Source organism: Engraulis encrasicolus, chromosome 7, assembly GCF_034702125.1.
Source record: "Engraulis encrasicolus isolate BLACKSEA-1 chromosome 7, IST_EnEncr_1.0, whole genome shotgun sequence".
In the NCBI taxonomy this organism is placed as follows: Eukaryota; Metazoa; Chordata; class Actinopteri; order Clupeiformes; family Engraulidae; genus Engraulis; species Engraulis encrasicolus.
In genome coordinates, this window is record NC_085863.1 from 43,424,357 (window position 1) to 43,444,356 (window position 20,000).

Sequence of the window (20,000 nt, forward strand, 5' to 3'; positions counted from 1 at the left end):
CTCTCTCTCTCTCTCTCTCTCTGTCTCTGTCTCTCTCTCTCTCACACACACACACACACACACGCGCGCGCACACACACACACACACACACACACACACACACATCCAACAGAGTCTTATATTTCTGTATGTAAGCACATATATCATAAATTTGACTGTGTGTGTGTTGTGTGTGTGTCCGTCAGGAGTCGTACGTGTGGAAGATGTACCAGGAGCGCTGCTGGGACTTCTTCCCGGCTGGAGACTGCTTCCGGAAGCAATATGAGGATCAGCTGGCATAGGCTTCACACATCACACCATGCACAACTCAACTATAGGACGCTTTTGTACACCTCAAAATGAACGGGTGCATTCGATGTAACCAGTGATTCAAAGAACCAGACAAATACCTCACACATCGTCCTATCTATTAGACTTGCATTTTATTGCTCACAACTGTGTGGTCGCTCAGACCTCCTTCAGGTGAGAACTCACCTTGTGAGCAATAAATGGTACAAGCAAAAATACATGATGGACTGTGTGAAGGATTTATTTGTCTACTAGGCATACACATTTTAAAAGTGGGCCTGTTTACGTGGTCACATTGAACTGATAACTGGCAATAATCAGATATGTGGGATCATCCAATCCGATCGGAATAATCTGTTAGGTTGTTCACATGCATTTAAGAAATCTGAGAATGGTTTGGTCATTCACAGGTGCTGGCCTCACGCACCTGACATTGAACTGCAATGCATTCAACACTTTTGTGAATGTCAGAAACCCAATGAAGGTGTTTATGTGTCTTGAAGACATCAGTTTATTGGCAGAAGCTTAACTTAGTGAATCAGATTTCTTATAAACTGATAACGCATGTATGCGTGTGTTCGCACTCTAACAAATATGAGTTTGCACACATACAGTATTTTTTGCAAGAACTGTATTTTTTGGATGAGGGAGAAGGACTGAACAAATTATATTAAATTTAGTTCATTTCATGTAGTTAGGTAACACTAACTAGGCCCTATTTATTAATGACATTGATATTATATATTTTGATAAATATATCTGTTAACACGCTTAAAGAAAGGTATTGAAAAGGGTTAATTGCCATTTTAAAGGATAGTTATTTACGAGATGTTTCCTTTGCAATATCTGTATCTACAATAAATGCTTCAGCAGTCCTTTGAAAATTGTTTTTGTCTTGCTTTCTGGGGTGTGGTAGTTTCAATGTGTAGTACTCAAAATGAACACTAGAAGGCAGCCTTCACCTTGTTAGCCAAAAGTACAAAGCACCATGCCTGCATGTCAGTATGGAAAACCTTTATTCAGCACATCAACAATCACAATAAGCAATGCAGTTCAGAACAAGATGAAAGAAGAAAAGTTTAACGCACAAACAAATATAAATATTTAAAGTACATATCTTCGGATTCCATCTCCTGATTCACACCCAGGCACACCATAACAAGAGTAAAGGTAGAATTGAACAGAAATTGGAAGTTTTTTCCACATCCATAGCTCACGCGCACTAGGTATGAAAAGAGGAGAAAAAGCAGTTTGCACATGTGCAAAGGCTCCTGCAACAACTCCCCCACCCTCCCACACACATGCATGTGTGCGCACACACACACAGTAACAGGGTGCAGAAAAAATGAAACCTGTCTCTTCCGTTCTGACATTACATTACTGTTATGCACACGTCTTTCACTTGACTCCACTATGACACTGAAGTGCCTTTTGTAATATACATTTTATGAGTAAGACAGGTAAAACTTATCTTTAATATTTTTTTAATGTCTTAAATGTAAAAATGTTCCCAAAAAACACATGTATTTATATAAAAAATACATCCAGGGATGCTCTCTTGCGTTGTTAAAGAGGAGAAACTCTACATATTATCTCTAGCTTTTTGCTTACTAGGGTGACCATGTAAACTCGGCGCAAGAACTTACTACACCAACTAGGGAATGTACCCCCAAGAAGACTCTAACCAGCAATAGAAAAAAATAAGGCAACACTTCCTTTTAGAAGAATAAAAAACATTTTCTTTATTTGTAAAAATAAATAAATAGTCACGCCGCCTTACTAAAATCATTAATTGTATAGAGGCTGCCTCTAATGATGCAGGCTACAGAGAGTACACAGTAAATTTGCCAGTGTTAATTTTGCAGTGTTAAGGCTTATTGACACTATTGGAGTAATTCCAACACCAAATGGAGTGAGATGCTCTCCAGTGTCAGTGACAAATGAAGTTGTTAAATTGTGTGGAGTTAGAAGTACTCCAGAGAGCCCCCGCCTCCTCGAGGTGATGGAGTTTGTCTGCGCCATTGTATGCCCTAGTACCCGATTAAATCATATACGTCTACATATTAGTAACAGTATTTCCTCCAGATTTAATCATGTACACAATCTTTTTTTTATTATTCCATTTCATTCATTTAACTCAACTTGGTTGGGTTGATCTAAGGTTTGGCTGTGCACACAACATCACACAAAAGATGTGTTGAGTGGAAGAAATAACTTGAGAACTTGTTACACCTTTGCCGGTAACAAGCAGGCCCCTCACAACCAATCTGTCCATCAGCGCCTGGCCAAACCTAATTACTTAGGGCTGGTATATCATGACTCAATTTCTTGCACCTGAAAAACTCCTAATCAATCTGGTCACATGATACTCTTGAGCCTGTATATAAACCTGGACTGTCACAGTGCTTTAAATATTTGCCTGCCTGCCTGCCTGCTGGCTGGTCAGCATGGCACAGCATAGCGCTTGTTTACCTGCTTTGCAAGCAAGCTAAAGGCGCTTTTGGCTTATGGCATTTGTTAGCTACAGCTTGTGCCTTGCTTTGTGAGCTAGTCAGTAACAGCACATGTTACATTGCTTGCTCCATTGTGCACTTGAAGTAGATGGTATGGTTATATTTTAAACTTCATTAACGAAAACATTTGGTATTAATCCCCACTAGATTGTGTTCATACATGCTCAGCTGAAATTGCTCTCACATTGTGGTGCAGTACAGCATAGACTGATATATAAAATATAGACATTTTACATGTTTTCAGCAACTTTAAACATTATCTTAAGAGAGCAGTGTGGCAAACTGATGCCAGGCGCAGGGTGTTTCAGTCATGGTGGAGGATGGGAGGTGCTTAATTACCATGATCAGGGTACCTCAACTATGGTGAGAGATAGTGGGGCAGGACCAAAACACATATGTTCCAGGAACCTGCTTAGAACTAAAAAAAATGTTAGTAGGGTGCTCCCCGAAACTGCTTTACTCTTTATAGTGTTAGCTTAACACTATAAATCTAACACCAGTGTTTAACACTGATCTGGAGCAGGACCAAATAGACACTAGAACAGTGTTAATTTTAACTCTTTAAGTGTTATTTTAACACTACACAATTTACTGTGTAGGCTACCACCAGGAGAAGAATACTCACAAAATAGCTCACAAAATATGAATCACAAAATGGTTCTGCGTATTTAGCAGTTTAAAAAAAATGCACAGTAGCAACACTGTCAGGAGAAACTTCGGCAACAAAAGCACTTGAACACAACAGTCTAGTCATTTCTACTTTTAAAATGCAAAGCATCATCTTTCCCAGGGCAAGTGAATTAACCACAAGTCATGGTATTTATTTTCCGTCACAAGCAGCAAAGGTATGGTAAATGTTGAAATTGACCGCAGTCCCTAAAATCCAGCTGGCAATTTTGCATTAGATGGCGTCAAACATGTGTGGTGGTAATAAGTGATTTGTACAAGGAAAAGTGCCCCATGATTAAAGTCAAGCATGGTGGTGGGAATTAAATGGTTTGGAGCTGTATGGATGCCATCAAAAGTTGTTGAATTTCACCAAAAGAAACATGCTTGTCAACATCAACTGTGACTGCGAAAAAGGAGGACCACGACCCCATTTACAGTACAATTGTACATATATTTTTTATAAATGCATACTCATGGGCCTTTTTTTTTACACGTAAACAGAGTTTTAGTTCCTTTCATTTATTTAAATAGAGATTCCTAAAACGTACCTGTCACAATGGTGATTTTGTGTTATCCATGCCATGTTTACATGTAAACGGAAAAATAAAAACTCTGTCTTTAATGATATCCATATACTATGATTGAACAATACAAGGCTCAGGTCTCAGAGTGCTTCAGTAGGAGTCATTGGGCGAGGTATCGGAGGAACTGCAGGTGGAGGAGGAGGAGGAAGAAGAGATGGATGAGGAAGAGGGGGAGTCGGAGAGAGAGACACCACTGTCGCTTTCCACGCTGGTCGGGGTGAGGAGGTGGTATTCCTCCCGTACTGGGCATGTGCGCTCGGTAAACGAGGGCTTGAAGCCCTCTTGCATCTCCTTGGAGATGCTCAGCCACCTCTGGGGAGGAGGGAGAAAACATGGCAGATTCACTTAAAGGTACACTGTGTAAGATTGTTTGTTGTTTATTTCCAGAATCCATGCTACCCATTCACTAATGTTACATTTTTCATTAATACTTACCACCACCATCAAATTCTAAGTATTCATTATGACTGGAAAAATTGCACTTTTCATACATGAAAAGGTGGATCTTCTCCATTGCCCGCCATTTTGAATTTCCAGAAATAGCCATTTATAGCTGCAAAAATGACTATACTAGGGCCATACTAGAAGATATTAGTTAGTTACTTCGTAAACTTTCATGAAAAGGTCAAATTTGTCAATAGGCAACCCAGTTTCAATGAGCATTTCCTGCACATTTACAGAACAATGTACCTTTAAAGGTGTATTGTATAATATTTCTAGCAGTGCTTTGTAGATATCATACTGCCCATTTATAAATGTTACTTTTTTCACAAACACTTACCACCACCATCAAAGTATTCATTTTGACTGGGAAAATTGCACCATGTCCGCCATTTTGAATGTCCAGATATAGACATTTCTAGCCATAAAACTTACTGTACTTACTGGTCATACTAGTAAATATTAGTTTCTTATTTAGTAAATGTTCATGAAAAGTTTCAAACTGGCAATAAGCAGCACAGTTTCAATGAGCAGCATAGTTGCATTACCTACTCTGGCCACCATCCTACACAGTGCACCTTAAAACTCTTCTGCCTATGAGGGCTGCATTTCTCAAAAGCAACATTTCTAACCAGTAAACAACTTAGTTGGTTGCCAAGGGCTAATTTCATTTCAAAGTACCTCAAATATATAGCCAGCAATGATGATTTTAGCCCACACTGGGACCATGAAATTCTTGGGTATTTCATCCGGGGTTTGGACTTAACGTCACAAGTTTAACCGATGACAGTGCGAGAGAATCATATGTGGGGTGGATATCGACGTGAAGTTTGCGGTCTAGCTTAGCAGCTTGTTGGACAGGGCCATTAAACCATTAAAAAATCTCAAAGAAGTTTAACTTCAGCCAATTTGAACATGCAGTTGTAATGTTTTTTTTTTCAGCCTTTTCCGAGATCCTGTTCATTGTAATGGGGGCAGCTGTTTATATTTACATTTCAAAACAACATCTTGATTTATTCCCAAAAACATCCAAAAGGTTATATAACATCAGCAGACAACTAGCAAACAGCGATACATTTTGGGAAAATATTTGGAGTAGGCCTATGTTAATATTTTTTTAAATGTAAACAAAAGCTGCCCCCATTAGAATAGCTAATATCTTGGAAAGGGCTGAGCCAAAAAATGTAGCATCACCGGGTACTGACAAGTCAAGGGTAGCGTGAGCAATACAGCAGCATATTGAAATTGGCAGAAGTGCTCCTTTAAGAGTTTGTAGGTAGCTCTGACATGCAAATTGCAATATTAGGGGAAGTTAAGTTAGATGATGGCACAGGTTGAGCTAGCCTGACGTTTCTTTTTAGCCTAAAGCCAAATAGCACACCGCTCAATAGCCGTTTTGTACCATTAAAAAAATTAAACCTCGAACCGGTTCACTGCTTTGGCGACATTTTGGGGTGTTGATGGTGTAAGTACAATCGCCGAAGCTTAAAAGTGAGACAGGGCAGGTGCTAAGTTAATAAGAATATAATATGTGCAACCCAAACCAGGCCCATTTGTGACGAAACACCCTACAATTTCAGTATCCCAGCCAGGCCCGTCACTAGGTTTGAGAGACAGGTGGGGCTTAGCCCCAGAGGAAGAAAATGCGCGCGCAGCGCGCGCCAAATTTTTTTCATCTCACCTGCTAAGGTTTTGTCTATGAATTCATTATTTTAAGAGCAAAGAAATCCCACACACTGTCCATTCTACCAACAAATTTTAATACATTGTTTCGGTCATCCGACCTTCTTCATGTTGTATTAAAATTTGTTGGTGGAGTGGACAGTATGCAGGATTTCTTTACACTTGAATGACAACCCCACTGGGATAATATCCTACGCACCTGCCCACCTAAAAAGCGTCTTCTTGAACAATTATTTTAAGAGCACCATACCGATTTTTGATCACTAGTTACAGTGATTTTTTTATTTTTTATTTCACATTTTAATGAACATTCCTTATATGTAAGCTAAACAAAACATTTCAAAATGTTTCAACTGATGAATATTATGTACGGAAGTTAATATGATTAGATAAAAATGCTGAGAGCATAATTTACACAAGGACTAGGAACTTTAAGGAGTTACTAACTGCGCGTCTTCAGGAGAAGCAGTGGTCAGGAAGCGATTCATTCAAACAGGTTCCTTACTTGGAAAACTATGCATCCCCGGCAGATATTTGGCCATTTTTACTCCATTAGTAGCTATTTTAATCAGTTCATGTGTGTTTTCAAACTGTTAAGACAAATATTAAAAACTCAACTATAATTTCAAGACAATGTCAAATTAATTTATTACACGGATATTGTGAGTGAAAATTGGTACTTTGGGTCTGAAGATTTCATCCGTGTAAGTAATTACACTTTTCTCGAGGTGTTGTTAGTCACAAAGCACAATCCTCTACCTGTTTCCCCTCCGCATAACATATTGCTGTGCACCCTGCTTTTATTGCTGTGCAGTAGGATATAAGTGGCATTAAACAATAAATAAGCAACCATAAACTTGTATTCAGATTAACTTGCCTTCTTGGTGGTTCGTATTCAGTGCTTTACTGCATTTGTTTTTGGAAAAAAAAATAAAAAAAAAAATAAAAATATATATATATTTTTTTTTTTGCAAAATCGTTACAGGGGGGGCTAATACTAATGTAGGGGGGGCTAAAGCCCCCCTAAAATAGGCCTAACGACGTCCCTGATCCCAGCCCAAGCAGCAGGGGTGCATGAGGACAGCACTGACCTCCACGTTCCCGCTGTACGTCTCAATGAGCTCCGTCAGGTTCTTGCCTGGGGTGGGCACCACGGGGAGGAACGTGATCCGCAGTCTGAAAGACGACCATATAGTAGAGAGTTTAACACTACAGTTCCTAATGATGCACGCACGTACGTATGTACGTACGTACGCACGCACAGACACAGACAGACACAGACACACGCACACACACACATGCATGCACGCGCGCACACACACACACACACACACACACACACACACACACACACACACACACACACACACACACACACACACACACACACACTAAAATGGCTACTCAAATGGAGGCCCTGGAGCCAGATGTGGCCCTTGGATGGCACGGTTCTGACCCCCTACAAGGTCTGAACAAAATGAAAGTACCTGTATAACACTTCAGGTTGGGGACATCTCTCCTATGTCCTATATCTTCTCTTCAACAGTCTGATTAAAAAAAACACAAGGCTACTACGAAATAGAGTAGCGAATATCTGTTCTGTCCTGAAAGTTATTTGTTTCGCACCCAAACCTCGGGCACTGTGCTGATCACGGTTTTGCAGATTCTATGTTCGGCCCCTTTACTGGAAGGAATTAGAAAAACTGGCCCTGACATAGGCAATGTAATTGGGACCCAATTCCAGGTGCTGTTTGTCCTTCCCTCTGATGGCAGACCTGTACACGGGCACGGTTACACCCAGACAGACAGACAGACAGACAGACAGACAGACACACACGCACACGCACACACACACGCGCACACGCGCACAGTCACACGCACACGCACACGCACACGCACACGCACGCACACACACACACACACACACCCCCTCGTACCTCTCACAGTGCACCAGCAGACAGGTGAGTAGCCCCAGCACAACTGTGGCCAGGCAGGCGTAGAGGATAACAGCCATCCATGACCCTACTGGGGGCTTCCTGGGAGGTGTACTGTCTGAGGAGAGAGAGAGAGAGAGTTAGAGAGAGAGAGAGAGAGAGAGAGAGAGAGAGAGAGAATGAGAGACATAAGGCTTTTTTCCACATACAACCCGGCTGTGCCGTGCTGTGTCGTGTCGAGCTGAGTTGTGCTGTTAAACCAGCCTGGTTTGTGTTTCCATTACAAACCGGGTTACCTGGAGTATGGTTGGAGTTATGTTTTTGGTGTTGTCACGTAGCATTACTTTACGTAGGCTAGTAGGCTGACTTGACGTGAGGCCGACAGATATCTCATCTATCTAAGTAGGCTATAAATAGCTTCAGCGACATCATATTTGGATACTACAATGTTGGTTTCTGCCAAAGTAAGGTCAAAGGTCAAAGTGTCAAACTATAGAGCATTTTAAGACAGTTGATCTGGTGGCCGCCATGATTATTTTTTGATTCATTGCTGGCGACAAAAGTCTGGGTAGATGGCAGCGAAAGACCCGCTAAGCTCTGTGCAAAAAGACTAGGGCTGGTTTTCGAGCTGAGTCATGTACCTCACACTGATCAAAACGGAAGAAAGGCGGCCGAGGCACTTGATAGTACACCTCCCTGCAGCCCTTACACATGTATTCAAACTTCGATACGCAAAAAGTCACAAAAAACGCTGAGTTGTAAGTTTTAAGAGGTGGTGGTGCTGCTCACCTGTACGGTTCCCCCACTCCACAAGAGGGCTCCACTCGCTCCAAGCTGAATCGCCGCACGTGCCATCAATGCGTACCTGCACCTGGAACCAGTGCTGGCTGTTGTTGGAGCGATACATCACAGAGTACTCGAAGGTTCCAGGAACAAGGTCCACTGGGCTCTTCAGGAAGAATTACATAGAGGGAGAAAACAATAGGCTTGCACTTGCTTTCACAACAATAAATCTTAGGGTTATGTACTAGACAAGCCCATAGGTGGCGCTATGTCATCTTATCCAGGCCGCCAAGACATAGTGTTTCTGCTTAGTTTAATTATTTTTTACTCCAGCAACTAAAGGTTATTTTCCACTGACGGTTTTCTGGTAGGCCTACAGCTTGACACAGCACGACTCGGCCGCCACTTTTTGCTTTACGATTGAACTGTGTCGTGCCCAAACGAAAAGCAAAAGTGGCGGCCGAGACGCGCTGTGTCGAGCTGTAGGCCTACCAGAAATCCGGCAGTGGAAAAGAGCCGTAGGTCAGATATAGGAGCTTTAGCAGACCATTCTGAAAATCAGGAAGTGTTATTTGGCATTTCTCAAAATCAACAAACACAGGTGAAGCCATGCATGACTTGACCCTCTTTTATGAAAGCGTTGTTGCTAACGACTTAGCAACTTTGTAGGTTCCAATATAAAATTGCAGTATAACCAAGTAATTTGATAACTTAGCGAGGATGCTGTCGAGAATCACAGCCAAACAGACAGCCAGCAGACACACAGATAAACAGAGACACACATACACACACAAACGGAGAGTACACACAAATATAGGACTGTGTTTACCTGCCACTTGCCGTTGCGTCCATACTGGACTCTGCACTTAATGCAGTGTGGCTTGTTGTATTTGGCGGTGACCTCCCAGCTCAGTCTCAGTTGCCCCACCTGCTCCCAATGCAGTGCCAGCCTGGTGGGGGGGTCCAGCTTCACTGTGTCTAGACGCATGCACGCACGCACGCACACACACACACACACACACACACACACACACACACACACACCAAAAGCATATACAGTAGGAGTAAGTATGAATCTATTAACCAGCTCACATCTTTCCAAGGTAATTGTTGCAAAGGGAATTAGAGTTGTGCCTCTGAGACTCGAACCCAGGCCTACTGAGGTACCGGAGTGGGGCGGGGCTCTGACAAAGAGTCAAGATGGTTGTCACAATAGCCTAGTCAGAAGACACACCCACAATTTCTAGTGATGGTCACAGTACAATCCACAATGTGTATGTGTGTGTGTGTGTGTGTGTGTGTGTGTGTGTGTGTGTGTGTGTGTGTGTGTGTGTGTGTGTGTGTGTGTGTGTGTGTGTGTGTGTAGTGTACCTTTCATTTTGTGTTCCTGGCGTGCTGAGGCGTTGCCGGGTCCGAGCAGTAGGGTGCGAAAGGTGTTGAATCGATGTGGTTCCTTATATTCAAACTTGCAGCCCTCCACCTGGCCCTCTCTATTCAGCAGGTATGACGGACACAGACTAGGCTCATCTATGAAGCTACACACACACACACACACACACACACACACACACACACACACACACACACACACACACACACACACACACACACACACACACACACACACACACACACACACACGCACACACACACATACAAATACACACACACACATTAAAGCCATGCCAGACAGACACTCACACAGGTCTATCAAGCTAACATACTGTGTGTGATCTGCACGAGCGCAAACACACACACACACACACACACACACACACACACACACACACACACACACACACACACACACACACACACACACACACTGGACTGCTCTCAGATGTGCAGCCTTTTTATCTATATTTAGGGTGTGTATGTAAGTGTGATTTCCTGTGTGTGTGTGTGTGTGTGTGTGTGTGTGTGTGTGTGTGTGTGTGTGTGTGTGTGTGTGTGTGTGTGTGTGTGTGTGTGTGTGTGTGTGTGTGTGTGTGATGTCTTACTTTGCCAGGATGGTGAAGTTGATGGCAGGATCTTTGGGTGCGTTCCATGTACAATTTACATATTCCAGATTTGCAACATAACATCGCACCTCTGAGAGAGAGAGAGGAGTGGTCAGTTGGATGTGAGTTTCTCCGTACATAATATACTGTAATTATAATGGCACACTGTAACTACATCAATAAACATCACAATAAACATCAACCATTTAAGCATTTCCCTTCATGATCCTGTCATAGAATGCTGCTTTGTGATTGAATGGTGGGTTATGAGTTATCATTGAGCCATGCGAGCAGTTGCAATTGCCATGCAATTGTAGTTAAAGCTAAAGTTGAAGCATTCAGTAGAATACATAACAACCAACTGAACCGTTGCTTGTAAACACTCTCCTTTTTCATGACTATCTGCTGCCCTAATGCTTGAGCTGGCCTAGTCCCAGGCCAGACTGTTCACGTGATGTGTATGTGTGTGTACCCTAACCCTTCTTTGCATCTACAGTTGTTGTCCTCTATATTTCCTGTGCACTTTGTATCTGCTATTGATGTTGGCTATGATTATGTCCTCGATTGCAGGGCCAGCCCAAGCCTTCATGGGGCCCTAAGCAAAATTTCATCCGGGGCCCCCATACCATGTTACAAGGTAGAGTGTCGAGGCTCTTATGAGTAAGGCACACAGATGAGGCACGAGGCAGAAGATGTGGTTTTGCCATTTATTTTTGCTCACCACCGGTGAAAGTGAGCCAAGAGACCAAAATAAACCAAAAATAACCAAAACAAAATATAAAGAAAATATAACTAGACACTATGTACAAAATATACAAAACATAAACAGGCTACGAGGAGCCAAAGAAAACATAAAAAAAATATAAACTAGCCTAAGGCTCACAAATGGCCAAGAACCAAAACATTAAGTCAAACCTCACACAGCTGAGGATTTACCTGGGAGCATACAGACGCATGTCTTGCCCCTACCAAGCTTTCCTACACTCTAAGCAAATTTCCCTGCAAATTAACGACAGTTACTGGCAATTATATTTAACTGTAATTCTACTGTTATTTCACACCAAAAATCAAATACAGCTCATTGCTGTTTAATGTATCACAGTATATAACATTTTTTTCAGCAGCAATTGAACTGTTAAATAACAGTACTCTACAGAACGTTCACAGTATTAGTATTGTTAAACTAAAAGTGCTCTACAATATTTATGCAGTAGTATAAGTAAAATAACAGTACATTTCAGTTAAAAAGTTGAATTGTACTGTGTGATGACAGGCAAATACTGGGTCATAGTTGAATTCATGAATATGGCCATGGCAACTTCCCACCCATTCTCCATAACTGTGGTACCCTGGCCATGTTACCACCCCACCCTCCCATCGTTCACCATGCCTTGAGCATGATACTATGGCGCTATGCTGTATTGAGAAAGTGGTTTGCAGTGGTCCTTTGAAAGTGTGGGCATGAATAAAATGTCAGAGTACGCAGTGCTATGTTACAATGATAGTGTGCGAGGTGGGCTTTTTACTGTATCTCTGGATGAGCCAATGTTGAATATAGCATTGGTCAGTCTTTAAAAAAATAATTTGCACCAAGTAGCACAGCAAACAAGCAGCACTACAAGCTAGCTCCCAAAGCAATGCCTAATTTGCAGCAGGCACATTATATGCAACAATGCCACAAATGATGCCACATACCTGTACAGCAAGCTTTCACAAAGAGGAAAGTATGCAAGCATGTAAGCAAGCTTGTAGGCAAGCAAGTGCTATGCTGTGCCATGCAGGCCAGCCAGCAGGCAGGCAAGCAACTGAAGTGTTGATAGTCCAGATTTATATACAGGTGCAAGAGTACCATGTGACCAGAGTCATCAGGCCCTTGGCAGGTGACGCCCGTAATTGAATAATGGCATAACAGCCCTACTCAGGTGAGGCCAGGCACTGATTAGCAGATTGGTTTAGATGGGGCTGCTTGTTGCAAGAGTGTTCAAATTCTTAAAATATTTCAGCCATTCACACTTTCATATCAAAATCATAGTGATGAAAATCATCATAATGTGCTGCATCAAACACTTTTTAAGTATTGTAGTTTCCTTAGAAATTGTTTAATGCTTGTTAGTATCAGAGAATATTTAACCAGTGAGAATGCCTTAAGTTCTTCAGGTGGTAGGCTATTGCAGCTTGACGGCGATCACGGACAAGTGGAGGATGATAGGGTTTCAATGGTGCTGCCTAAAATATTTTGGTTGCTTCCACAACGGCCAATGCTGCTATTGTGCAGTACTTACTGTTTATGCTCAATACTTGACTCAAAGTAGTATTTTCACAGTAGTTGTCTGTTTTTTCAAAAAACAGTAGAATGCTGTTGCAGAATTGCCCTAAATTAACAGCTATTTGTTAGAGTGTAACAACTGACTACAGCATCATTATGAATGGTACCTGTCTCCTCCCTAAAGGTGGCCAATACTCATGAACGGCGTGATGTTTTCCATGTGCGTTACGCCCATTTGTGGGGGAAAACAACCCATGCAAGTCAATTGGTGATGTTGGGGTTTAATAAACGTAAGATACGGACCTGTAGACTATCGTTGTTCACGCGCAACATGCCGAAAACGTGTTGTGTTGCCGGCTGTTCAAATAATATAGCCAAACAGCCGTGGCTGAAGCATGGAATGTGTTCATTTAGGCTAGCCGATTTAGCATGTAAGTCAATGAGACATTCGGTTTGTTTTCACCCATAAAGGGGCGTAACGCAAATTTAAGAGCAAAGTACCCGGATGGTCGTTCATGAGTATACAATTGCCTGAACAGAAAACAGGGATTTTTACTTAGGCACTCACTAATAATTAAACTACACATTTTAAAATAGCGCTATTACAAAACAAATGATAACAGGAATTCCAGAAAATAATATCAAACATGTACATAAACTCATATGTACTCAAACATCTATGATTACATAGTTTTTAACATTTAACTATTGTCGTGAGGGTGAGAGGACGCACGCACGAGAACGTGCCCAAAGATAAAACGTCCTCAGAACCGCGACACACCCCTTTGGCAGATCAAGGAAGTGAGCTGTGCCGGTAAGACATGGAATTTTAAACTGCTTAAGTAAACATTGTTTGTGTTTCTAAACACTTAAAAACCACACGGTTGCAATCAGTGACGATCAATGTTAAATCTAGGCATCATAAATAAACAGACAAAACATCCGGATGAAATGTTGTGTTTGTGTTGTTTGTGATTGGCTATGTACAGTATGCGTGTAAATTACTATGCGTGTTAACGTAAGTGTAAATGAATTGTCAAGCTACATGTGTCGACCCATGCACTGAACAAGACCACTACACAAAGATTAATTGTTAGAATTCTGGTACAATAGCTTGCAAAGTCTGTGACCGATCATAAAACAGTGAACACAGAATGAATGGGGGGGAATGACAGTGCATGCGTTTGATGGCGGCTGCCACAGCAGACGCCGTGAGGATGCGCAACAAGTCGCATCGTCACATACCACCACAGCATCATTTACTTGCACGAGTGAGGGGTAGGAGCTAAGGACATAGGTAGGCTGCCTGTAGATTGTGTACCCATTCCATTGTGTATCATTGTGGCAGTAAGTGGTACATGAGAAAGAAATATACGACTTGGGAAAATAGTGGCGAGTTCATTTCTTCCTGGAACTTTGCTGCTCAAGGGGGCCCCTGGTGGCATGGGGGCCCTAAGCCATCGCATAGTTCGCTTATGCCTCGGGCCGGCCCCGCTCGATTGTAAGTCGCTTTGGGTATAAAGCGTCTGGCAAATGCAATGTAATGTAATGTTGCCGTTCTTCTCCATTGCGTAAATCCGTTGAATGCACGGCTCAAAGAATGTTATCCATTACGTATGTAAGCCTCTTGCAAACTATCTTTCAATTCATGCGACACAACCAAATGGGGCATGAATGCACCCTCTCAGCTCAAACTGAAACTGCTAAGTTCTCCCTCCTCATTTCCTGTTCTTCACCTTGTGTGTTATATAATGTATAGTAGGCCTATACATATAATGTACTGTATATGCTATTAGGCTGATGTTTTGGTGTATTATTTTCAATTTGGGGTTTTATAGCACTTTGAGACTAATCCCTCTTCTGTTTGTTATTTGTTATTTGTGAACTGATGTGACATAGTATATTTTTCTTTTTGACCACAGATTCTTTTCGATTCTGGCAATTTTGATGACATTACAAATAGGGCAGGCGATGACAGTGCTTTTACATAAATGTGTTGCTATTTCAATACAGCAACAATAAATCTATTCAAATAAACAATTTCTGGAGTTTTTAAAGTTATTTTAGTAAAAATCAAATGACGCACTGATATAAATACAAGCAAGGTAAGAAATATATATACAACATAACATATAACATTGCTTTGGGCACACACACACGCACGCATACACACACGCACGCACACACACACACACACACACACACACACACACACACACACACACACACACACACACACACACACACACACACACACACACACACACACACACACACACACACACACACACATTGTGACAGTGCCGGAAAGTGGAATTGATTCCTTTAGTCACATTCATACTGAGAGCAGGGAAAGCCCAGATATAGTCACATGGCTGTGTTACAGCCACCCTGCTTTTGTCACCAATTATAGTACAATGAGAATCTATTATACTGGAGTTCATCAGCCATAATGGTATTAGTTGAATCTAGACTAAACCAACACATAGCAGAAGTCTACTGTGTTTACTAAATGTAAACTACAGTAGACTAAATGTATACACTTCAGTTCTGTTTCAGTGAAGCTGATCATTTTATTTGATGACATCCATTCTACCCTGAACCAAAAAGAAAGACAACCATAGAGAGCAAACTGTTAAGGTCAGGCAGCCATTTTTGATCACCAATTATAGTACGTAGAAAATATACATAGTGCTGTTCATCATGGTTTTAGCAGAATCTACACAAACACTATGTAGACAAAGAGTTCAGAAACTGAAAGTTTAATTTCATGACATCCTGAAACAAAAAAAGACAACCATACAGAGCACACACACACACGCACACACACACAAAGTGCATACAACCACACGGTTTCCTGTAACCAAGTCAACATAAAATGTCTATCAAGGAGTGTCAGCCAGCACCCCCCCCCTCCCCGACTCTCTCTCTCTCTCTCTCTCTCTCTCTCTCTCTCACACACACACACACACACACACACACACACACACACACACACACACACACACACACACACACATTTTTTTTTTACACCTACCAGGTAGTTGTAGAGGAGCACATGAACACAAACCAACGATCCACGCCAGGAGGGGCAGAGAGAGAAGAGGCGGCATGTTGATGTATCTTTTCTTCTTCCTGCATTCCTCCAGCCTTGTCGCTCAGATCACTCTGACACACTTGTCTTCTTCATCGAGTTTAAGTTCACTTCCTCCCCCCACCCCCGACCCATGTCATTGTGCTGTGATGTGCGCAGTGCGCACACATGTGGGTAGATTGGTTTTCCTGTGTTGCCGTGGTGACGAAATAAAAATGTGGCCGCTCTCAGTCAAACCAATCAGCTATTTTCTCACCCTCGCTTCTTTTTTAAGGTCGTAATGTCCAGAGCGTTTTATAACCATACCTAGCCTACTCTTTAAATTGTGTGTGTGTGTGTGTGTGTGTGTGTGTGTGTGTGTGTGTGTGTGTGTGTGTGTGTGTGTGTGTGTGTGTGTGTGTGTGTGTGTGTGTGTTTCTTTCCATAGAGAAGAAATAAGACAGTAGCCTACCGTAACTGTGCAGAGCTCTAAGCTGAGTAAAATGATGTTAAACTAAAATGATCCTATTGTCCAGCCTTAATAGGTTTGAGTAGATTGTTGACATGTGACATGCTTTGTTACTTTACGACATATTACCACAGCCCTTGCAGATCAATCATATTATTTAACTTTATATTTGTAAGTTCATGTCATTACAATCACAATAATTTTCAACAACAAAGCACTTCCTGACTTTTTTTCTTTGTGGGGCAGAGGGTTTAAAATACATAGTTTAAACCGTGTGGCAATAGTCTATTGCATTAAAAAAAGATTAAAATCAGAGCTCACAGAATAGTGAGTTAAGATCACTGCACCACATACCTCATTTCATACTACTTCTATCTCTCTTTTTTGCTCTGTGTTGTATGTGTAATGTTGACTGTTTAGTCCTGGTGTGTGGTTTATGTTTGTCTTCATATTTATTATATGAAGCCTTCAAGCCACTATCTTAGTTAGAACTCCCTGGAAGACGCGATATTGGATCTCAATGTAACCTCCCTGGTTTATTATTGAATCGTTTGGGTCTAGCTAGCTAATAGCTTGCCCCATGAGATTCAATTATACGTGCAGTATATGCTATCTTGGAGGTAGAATTTGTGTTATCAGACTTTGAGAATGGGTGGAAGAATGGAACAAATCGAGAATGGAATCGAGACGATTCGAGCCAACACGGCCCCTTCTCTACCGGATTTTAATGTTCAAACATTAATGGCTGTATTTTGATTTTTTCTGAGTGAACAAGAAATTTAAGCGGTTATATATGTTGTTAAAAGGTCACTAATCATTGTGACAAAGTGAAATTTCTTTAATGCTCTCCTATGAAAAGATATACTGACAAATCTGCAAAAATGTCAGGGGTGTACTCACTTAGGCTACATGACATACTGTAAATCATGTGTTAATTTGCCATAAATCATACATTACTTCCAACATTATTCTATTATTATTCATGTAATTGTAACTGGTGGTATATTGATCACTAAAATACTATAGCAATTTTAAAACCTTAATTACTGCATAGGCTATAACTTGATTTACCACCAGTTTTATCATGCAAAACACTGGTATGCTCCTGTGCCACACAAGTCGGTTATCTACCATCTGCGTATGTACCTATGTTTAACTCAGTTTAGCGCAAAGAAAACTGTCTGGCAATCAGACAATGTTCACTGCTAAAAATATCACTCTTTAAGGATAACTTCAGTCAATTTCAACATGCTGTTGTAATGCTCACATTACCCTGGACTTGTCAGTACCTGAGTTTTTTTCTTCTTCTTCTTCTTCAGCCTTTTCCCGAGATCCTGGTCATTGTAATGGGGCCAGCGGTTTGTTTACATTTCAAAAAACATTTTTTATTCCCAAAAACATGCAAAAGGCTATGCAACATCAGCAGACAACTAGAAAACAGTGGTGCCTTCTGGGACAATATCTGGAGTAGGCCTATAACAATTTTTTTTAAACAAACGCTGCCCCCATTAGAATAGCTCATATCTCGGAACCGAAAAATGTGGCATCACCGGGTACTGACGAGTCAAGGGTAGTGTGAGCAAAACAACAGCATATTGAAATTGACCGAATAAGTCATTTAAAAGTAGGGTGAAATTCCTAAAATGAGATTAAAATTTATTTCAAGAAAAACTCTGGCAGGGATAAACAACACATGAGGTGAAATTCATTGCCAAGCTTAAAATTGCGTATACTTCTAGCAAGCAAGCAAGCTAATAAACGAACAGAAACGTGCAAGCACTTGGTCAAATATTCTTAAAATATACAGTACTTGATTTTAGAACATAACTGGATTAATTTCCCCAACATATGACAATTTAACCTCTTTGTAAATCATATTTTGCAGTGATGCCCCAATATAAAGTGGCAAAGACAACTCCTCTGTCCATAGCCAAGTCCAGATGTTTATCGTTGGGAAGTTGAAGAGGAAATAATTTGAGGATGTAACCCGAAGTTTGAGAAATGCACCACTCTCACGCAGTCCCATGAGGGGGAAAAGGCAAACAAAACAAACAAACAAACAAACAAACAAACAAACAAACAAACGTTCATATTGGCCAATGCTAATTTGTTGTGTTTATTTCACATCACATACACAGTAACATAAATGCCTGAATTAACATTCTTTACATTAGTACAAACGTTCAGATAGCATTTCTAAACAGCTTGTGGAAGTGCATTCACCACATTGTATGCCATAATAAGTGATTGAATAAGAGTTTGGTGTGGGTCTATGAGTTTCTGAAGACTTGAGAGCAGGATTCATAAGCCCATTTCTACTCAAGTCAAAAGTAGAGATTTACATTACATTGTGTATCCATCCAGTAAGACACATGCATTTACAGTAAATACATAGCCTTAGTTTCATTGGATATGTTGGTGTTACACTGATATTCTCAACTTACAAAACTAAGGCTGAACAACTAACTTGACTAATTGTAGAGCACAGTTTTTACCTGACAGACCATGCTGTTACGAGGCTGTAGAATTCTTAAAAACCTTTAGAGTTTGTGTTTTTCCCCTTTCCAACATTTATCAGACATGTACACCATGCAAAGCAGGAGGTGAACTACTTAAAGGTACACTGTACAGGAAATGGTCAAATAAGGTACTGCAACTATAATGCTATAAAGGTGTGAGATTTTATTTATTTATTTTATTTATTTCCAGAATTCATGCTGCCCATTCACTAATGTTACCTTTTTCATGAATACTGACCACCACCATGAAATTATGACTGGAAAAATTGCACTTTTCATACATGAAAAGGGGGATCTTCTCCATATTCCGCCATTTTGAATTTCCAAAAACAGCCATTTCCCTAGTAACAGAGAACGTAAAGAGAACATTTGACTTTTGGTTCTCTAAAGGTTGGGGTTATTACCAAACCAAAATTTACCACTTAGAAACGTTCCCTTTGGTTACAGTAAAAACCAAGCAGCCATTGGTTCCGGTTCGGTTCTGGATACGTTTCGGATATGTAATTTTTGGTTCTGTTTTGGTTCTCACTGGGTTGCCAGGAAAGTTTAATTTAAGTTCCCAGAACGATATATGTGTGGTTCCCATTCCATTCCCTCGCCGTTCTCTCACCGTACCTTAATTGCTTTTCATGTTTGTTCCCTCATCGTTCCCATATGGTTCCCATAACCTTGATGGTTACATTATAGGTCTGGTCACGTCTGGTTCCCTAGACGTGCTCCTGATGTTCCCCCAACTTCGTTTATACTGTGTTGTTCAGAGCATAAACAATGATGACTG

The 20,000-nt window shown here is 41.0% G+C and overlaps 2 protein-coding genes across 2 annotated transcripts in view; one reads left to right on the forward strand and one right to left on the reverse strand.

Annotated features, from left to right (window-relative positions):
- LOC134452946 (ryanodine receptor 1-like) overlaps positions 1-1,172 on the forward strand; it is a 181,776-nt gene extending 180,604 nt beyond the window's left edge. Inside the window, exon 115 of the mRNA XM_063203634.1 lies at positions 186-1,172. Coding sequence (XP_063059704.1) covers positions 186-281 — 96 coding nt within the window. The 3' untranslated portion in view covers positions 282-1,172. The remainder of the gene's footprint in view (positions 1-185) is intronic.
- A 2,230-nt stretch (positions 1,173-3,402) lies between these two features.
- On the reverse strand, positions 3,403-16,369 carry LOC134452202 (cytokine receptor common subunit gamma-like). Its single transcript, XM_063202568.1, has 8 exons — positions 16,199-16,369; positions 10,896-10,986; positions 10,267-10,430; positions 9,725-9,873; positions 8,902-9,061; positions 8,116-8,230; positions 7,270-7,354; positions 3,403-4,366 (listed from the first exon to the last, which is right to left on the reverse strand). The coding sequence occupies exons 1-8, from the start codon at positions 16,272-16,274 to the stop codon at positions 4,145-4,147; spliced, it is 1,062 nt and encodes a 353-aa protein (XP_063058638.1). The 5' UTR covers positions 16,275-16,369; the 3' UTR covers positions 3,403-4,144.
- Between the last annotated feature and the right edge of the window lie 3,631 nt (positions 16,370-20,000).